Raw genomic sequence first — 6,462 nt, 5'->3', positions numbered from 1 at the left:
TCTTTTTTAATGTAAACCCAAAGTTATTCATCATATACACGATCGTTTGCTAAACCTAAAACAATCGACCCATCTTTGTGATCAGACCAAAGGAAAGCAATGCATTATTAGGTCTGTAGTGATTGGGATGGTCCGGAAATGATTAATGACCGAAATCCGTCCGAGAAATGGAAAATGATGCGTTTTTTCCACAATTTTGTGACCGATGATATTGTCAATATATCACTATGTATCATTTACTCTATGTAAATGATACATACATACAGGCTTTTGAAGTAGACACATGTTCTCCTCGTCCCTTTTGGAACTACTTTGTCTGGCGGAGGTCGAGAAAGGTGACCGCGCAGAAAATCCGCCAATCAAGATATCTGTTCGCCCATTACTGCTTATCGGGACAGACTTCCCTCTCCATTCTGTTGGCCAAGTGACCTCTGCAGGATTATCGGCTTTGCTCCTAGGATGGAGTAGGGCTCCGCGTGGCATCACTGTGTTTATTATTTAATAATTATCTCTAGCTGTGCTGTATTTCATCAATAAAGCCCAAACAGCTGATCGCTAGTTTCCCTGTTCCACCCAGTTAGTTGTACACCCCATGCAAATTGTACAAATGTTAAGATAAGAGTTGATATAAGAAAAATAACAGAATTGTAATTTACTGAGGTTACCCTATTCGGTATAACAGAAATCGTGTTGTCATGAGATGTGAAAAATAAATAAATAAATACCAGTATGTTTGAAAACCGATAGTTAACGAATGAAATGAGATATCACGAATTACTTGGTAGTGGATCATATTTCAGGGTATTGATACCATCACAAAAATTAGAGAGTAGAACCAACGCTATGTGTAAAAATGGCGACGTGTCATGAATGACGTCACACAAAGGGGCCCTTGAGGTCAAGTGAAAGACGACCGCACAAAGACCTGGTCACACCCGGAGCAAGGTGACATTAGGCGAGCCAAGGGGAATACGAGCAGGAGATTCTTCTATCTGTCCTACCCTTGAGGTGAGAGTTGTGTACTTCATTTAGTGACAGTGCAAGGGTATTCCAATGGGGTTGATAAGTCAATTTATAGAGAGAGATAGATGATTATAGAACAAAGCAGTATAATAGAGAGACTTATTCTCGTAAATCTTACCTCAGGCGCCATCTTCCTCGGCATGAAGGTGAAGTCCCCTCATATCGAGTTTGCCAAATTAAACCCGCTATAAGTAAGTGCACTCATTTCTGTTATGCCAGCAATGGGAAACCCCAAACTATTATAATAAAAAAAAGCATTGGTAAGATAGTATTTAATTTTAGTATTTTAGTATTAATTTTACACGACAGATGTATTGTGAATGTTTTATATCAACAGTGAAATGTAGATGTAATTTGATATGTAACACTTATGTAATCGTATAGAACGATATATCAATATCAATATATGCAGCTGTAATGTGGTAAATCTTACGGTAATATTTTAAATCTTGTGTCACGTCTCATAAATGTTACACGTGCCTCAAGTAAAGGTAATCCTCAGGAGAGGCTGAGCTTTAAGGCCGGGACTCCAAGCTGGATGCTCAGGTCATGACTGTTCAAGACTAACTAACCTGTCACGACTGACTCTCAACGAAGAAGAATGAAGAATGAAGACAGAAATCTTCAGAGAGTGTCAGGGTTATTGTTATGAGAGATATGTATGACAAGTTATTTTTACATGTGCAGAGTTATTATGTGATTTAATATACAGCATATTCTCCTCTTTCTCTTCCTTCTCCTTCCTACTCCTTCTTGTTCTTGTTCTTATTATTGTAGTTATCGTTCTTTTCCTTCCCCTCCTCCTTTTCCAACTCCACCTACTCCTTCCTCTTCTACTCCTACCTCTTACTTCTCTCCTTCATCTTCATCTAACCCAGCTTGATTATGATTCCTCTTCACAGTAATTAAAACTGCAGGTATAAACGAACAGCTCTAACACGTCGAGTAACCAATTTATTTCCCTGTTGAAGTTTATCCTGATCTGAAATAAGACAACAAATTAATGTCCATACCTCGGCTGTTGCTTTTCTCTTTTATATGAGAAGTAACTCCTTTTGAGTGACTCGGATGAGAGGGATATTAATTAACCCTAGATTTAGGATATGAAATAGATACCCAGGTAAAGGGCCGTTACAGGCACCCACATCTATCAACCTTTACGTACTAATAATTCTTTTTCTTCCGTCAAGAAAAGAAAGAAAACATTATCTACCACATGTCGACAATTCTACGTACCAAACTGTACTCTACCTTAATACCATTCCTTTCTAGAGGACATGGTTTCATCTGGTACCTGGTGGTTGCTGGTGGAGTGATATTGGCGGTTCCAAGTGCTTGTCTCACAATTATTCTCAGACGACGAATGAACCACAGTTTCTCTGGTTAGTCTGTGTTTGTTTTGTTATTGTCACCTGGTAATCCTCTCACCTGCATGGTGTTGTTTTTAGTAGTGTTATAATTATTGTTATATTATTGCTGATAATAGTTATGCTAGCAATGCCTCTCTTGTTAGTATTGTTGTTTCCAGTGGATACTAAACGAAGAGCACAATATACAGTAGACTTTAGCTTGCACGAATTAGACATATCCTACAGCATTAGGTATCTGATAAACCTCACTTTATAGACCGGGGAGGTAAAACGTCCATGGGAACAGCCACACTGCTGAAATGATCAGCTTAAATTCAAATTCCTCAACAGTTTACTATGGTTGGATGGTATTACCTTTCCATATTTTTTCATATTTCCAATGGTATATAATTCTGACGTTTATGTGCATTACGGGGAGAATAACTACCCTGTGTGTCTTTATACAAAAGTATCATTAACTCTACATCAGTATGGCTGTTCCCCGTCATTATTCAGCATTGTAAACTGTGCGAACACCTAGCCTGAATAAATAAATATAAGGAGTAGCTGGAAATATGGACACTCTACATAAACAAGCAGCTCCTTAAGTACAGAAAAGGGGCGTGGTTTCAGTGTCAGTAAGGATACCAAGTCTCCAAGTCAATTTGCCCGAACCACTTTCATGTCCAGTTATTATTTCTGTGGCCGACGGACGCTAGGCACTGAAACACATTATATGAGACGGTTTTAAACCCCATTCAAACTTTCCAGAAGACGGTATTGCCAACTCAGGATCAACGACTAAAGCCAAGCGACCTCCCATGACCGTCATGGTTCTGTACATGAGAGAGGACTGCGACCACTTGGCGAGGGTGTCCACTTTCATGCACGACCTGAAGAGCAAGCTGGATTGCAAGGTACTGTACCTTTGTTTCTCTTTCTCTTTTTCTCTCTCTGTCTCTCTCTCTCTCTCTCCTCTCTCTCTCTCTTTCTCTTTCTCTTTCTGCCTCTCTCTCTCTGTCTCTCTCTCTTTCTCTTTTTCTCTCTTCTCTCTCTCTCCTTCTCTCTCTCTCTCTCTCTCTCTCTCTCTCTCTCTCTCTCTCTCTCTCTCTCTCTCTCTCTCTCTTCTTCTCTCTCGCTCCTCTCTCTCTCTCCCCTCTTTCTCACTCTATCTTTCTCTCTCTCTCTCTCTCTCTCTCTCCCTCTCCCTCTCCCTCTCTCTCTCTCTCTCTCCCTCTCTCTCTCTCTCTCTCTCTTTCTCTCTCTTTTCGCATCTCTCTTTAATCAAATTATTATCAATTGCACTATCCCCCCTTTCTCCCTCCTCCACAGATCCTCGACATCTACGACGACAAGAACACCAGCATCCTCGCAGACCCTCACGGCCACATCCTCGAGACGATGTCCTCCAGCTCCTGCACCAAGGTCATCCTACTCCTGTCCTCGGGGGTCACGAGGCTGCAGAGGTCGCTCTTAGATAATGACCCAGGTCAGTTAGTTAGTTAGACTGGTGAGGTTAGTTTACATGTTGCTATATCGGATTCTCTCTTTCTCTTTTTCTTTCTCTCTCTTTTTCTCTCTCTCTCTCTCTTTCTATTTCTCTTTCTCTCTCTCTCTCCCTCCCTCCCTCCCTCCCTCCCTCCCTAATTCCCTCCCTCCCTCCCTCCCCCCCCCTCTCTCTCTCTCTCTCTTATTCTCTTTCTCTTTCCGCCCCTTCGTATCTCCCTCCGTCCCTTACTCCCTCCCGCTCTCTCACATTCACGCTCACCTTCACGTCTCACCTCTCACCACCTTCCCCCTCCCCTCCCCCCCTCCCTCTTCCTCCCTCACCCCCACACCATCTCTCAATCCCCCCCCTCTCTCACCCCCTCCCCTCTTCCTCCCTCATCCCCACACCATCTCTCAATCCCTCCCTCACCCCACACCATCTCTCACCCCCTCCCTCACCCCCACACCATCTCTCACCCCCTTCCTCACCCCCTCCCCTCCCCCTCCCTCACCCCCACACCATCTCTCACCCCCTCCCTCACCCCCACACCATCTCTCAATCCCTCCCTCACAACCCCACCATCTCTCACTCCCTCCCTCACCCCCACACCATCTCTCACCCCCTCCCCTCCCCCCTCTCTCACCCCCTCCCCTCTTCCTCCCTCACCCCCACACCATCTCTCACCCCTCTCTCACCTCCACACCATCTCTCACCCCCTCCCTCACCCCCTCCCCTCTTCCTCCCTCACGCCCACACCATCTCTCACCCCCTCCCTCCCCCTTCTCCAGCCACGGAAGCGCCGTCCGCAGTCCTCGGCGGGAGCGAAAAGGACGAGCACAAGGGCCGCGTCTTCCTGCTGGCGCTGAAGAGGTTGCACGAGCCCGACCTCGTCTGTGATTACGCCAGAATCTTCGTCGTCAGGTGAGGGAGTGAGGGAAAGGAAGGAGGGAGTGAGGGAAAGGAAGGAGGGAGTGAGGGAAAGGAGGGAGGGAGTAAGGGAAAGGAGGGAATGAGTGAGGGACAGGAGGGAATGAGTAAGGGAAAGGAGGGAATGAGTGAGAGACAAGAGGGAATAGATGGGATAGATAGATGGGATGAGAGATTAGGAGGAGGTGAGGGAGTGAGGGAAAGGAGGGAATGAGGGATAGATGGGAGGAGGGATTAGGAGGAGGTGAGGGAGTGAGGGAAAGGAGGGAATGAGGGATAGATGGGAGTGAAGGAAAGGAATGGATGAGGGAAATGAAGGAGGGAGGGAGTGAGGGACAGGAGGGAATGAGGGATAGAAGGGAGGAGGGATTAGGAGGAGGTGAGGGAGTGAGGGAAAGGAAGGAGGGAGTGAGGGAAAGGAGGGAGGGAGTGAGGGAATGGAGGGAGGGAGTGAGGGAAAGGAGGGAGGGAGTGAGGGAGTGAAGTAAAAAATTAGGGAGGGAAAGGAATGAGTAAGGGAAAGTGGTGAGGGAGGAATTAGTGAGCGAAAGGAATGAGTGAGGGAAAGGAGTGACGGAGTGAAGTAAAAATTAGGGAGGGAAAGGAATGAGTAAGGGAAAGTGGTGAGGGAGGAATTAGTGAGGGAAAGGGATGAGGGAGTGAGGGAGGAATAAGTGTGTGAAAGGAGAGTGAGGGAGGAATGAGTGAGGGAAAGAAGGGAGTAAGTGAAGGAAAGGGGGGAGTAAGGAATGAGAGAAGAGGAGATGAGGGAACGTAGAAATGAAATAGAGGAATGAGAGAATGTTGAAATGAGGCGAGAAATAAAATGAGGAAAGAGAAGGAGGGAGGAATGAACAGATAAAGAGACGAAGGAAAAAGAGAATGAGGAAAGTGAGTGATAAACGAGGCAATGGAGCAAGGAGGAAAAGAGGGATGGAAAGAAAATAAAGAAAAAAAATGAAGGAATGAAAGAACAAAGTGAGGGACGAGTGAGCGGAGGGAGGCATCAGTGAAGAGAGGGGGGGGGGGAGAACAAGCGAGAGGAAGGGAAGGCGAATGAGGGAAGGAAAGAGGAGAAAAACGAACACTCCCCATAAAACAAACAAAAAACAAAAGCCTAACACCCGATTCTCTCCCCGACAGCCTGGCCGACGACGAAACACCCTGCAAGGACCTCGACGTAAAACTGCTGGTAGACGCCTGTCGTTATCATCTGCCCGAACACTGGTCGCTCCTGCTCACTGCTCTCTCGTCTACTGCTCCCTGCTGATCGACACTGCTCTCTCGTCTACTGCTCCCTGCTGATCGAGACTGCTCTCTCGTCTACTGCTCCCTGCTGATCGACACTGCTCTCTCGTCTACTGCTCCCTGCTGATCGAGATAGGAAATAGAGGGGAGAGTGGGGGTAAAGGGAGGGAGAAGGAGCGGCGGAGAGGGGGGAGGGGGGGGCTGTACGAGCTAAAGAGAAGGGAGAGAAGAGGGAGGGGGGAGAGAGAGAGGTATAGAGAGACTTTTGACTTTGACAAGTTTATTGAGACAGTGGTTATGTACATCTCAAAAGGATGGAGTAACATAGGTTATCCCTATCTTAGCCCCTCTTTGGGCTCACATATCTTTTACAAAATCTTACAGCTATGTCAACGTGTTGAAATATATACAGAACAAAAGCGGATT

General features: G+C 46.0%; 1 protein-coding gene across 2 annotated transcripts in view; it reads left to right on the top strand.

The window, feature by feature from the left end:
• The window catches only part of LOC122245856 (uncharacterized), a 24,886-nt gene extending 18,682 nt beyond the window's left edge, over positions 1-6,204 (top strand). The window contains exons 9-13 of one of the 2 annotated variants that reach the window (XM_086534229.1): positions 2,296-2,405; positions 3,147-3,289; positions 3,705-3,861; positions 4,650-4,782; positions 5,932-6,204. In XM_086534229.1, the coding sequence (XP_086390355.1) occupies positions 2,296-2,405; positions 3,147-3,289; positions 3,705-3,861; positions 4,650-4,782; positions 5,932-6,058 (670 nt within the window). In that variant the 3' untranslated portion in view covers positions 6,059-6,204. Of the gene's footprint in view, positions 1-2,295; positions 2,406-3,143; positions 3,290-3,704; positions 3,862-4,649; positions 4,783-5,931 lie in introns of both variants that reach the window. The other variant, XM_086534228.1, reaches the window with a different exon arrangement.
• Positions 6,205-6,462: the final 258 nt, after the last annotated feature.

The sequence above is a fragment of the Penaeus japonicus genome, unplaced genomic scaffold (genome assembly GCF_977035675.1).
Source record: "Penaeus japonicus unplaced genomic scaffold, GWHDUDI00000001_assembly GWHDUDI00000040, whole genome shotgun sequence".
In the NCBI taxonomy this organism is placed as follows: domain Eukaryota; kingdom Metazoa; phylum Arthropoda; class Malacostraca; order Decapoda; family Penaeidae; genus Penaeus; species Penaeus japonicus.
This window is presented reverse-complemented; position numbering and strand designations above follow the sequence as displayed.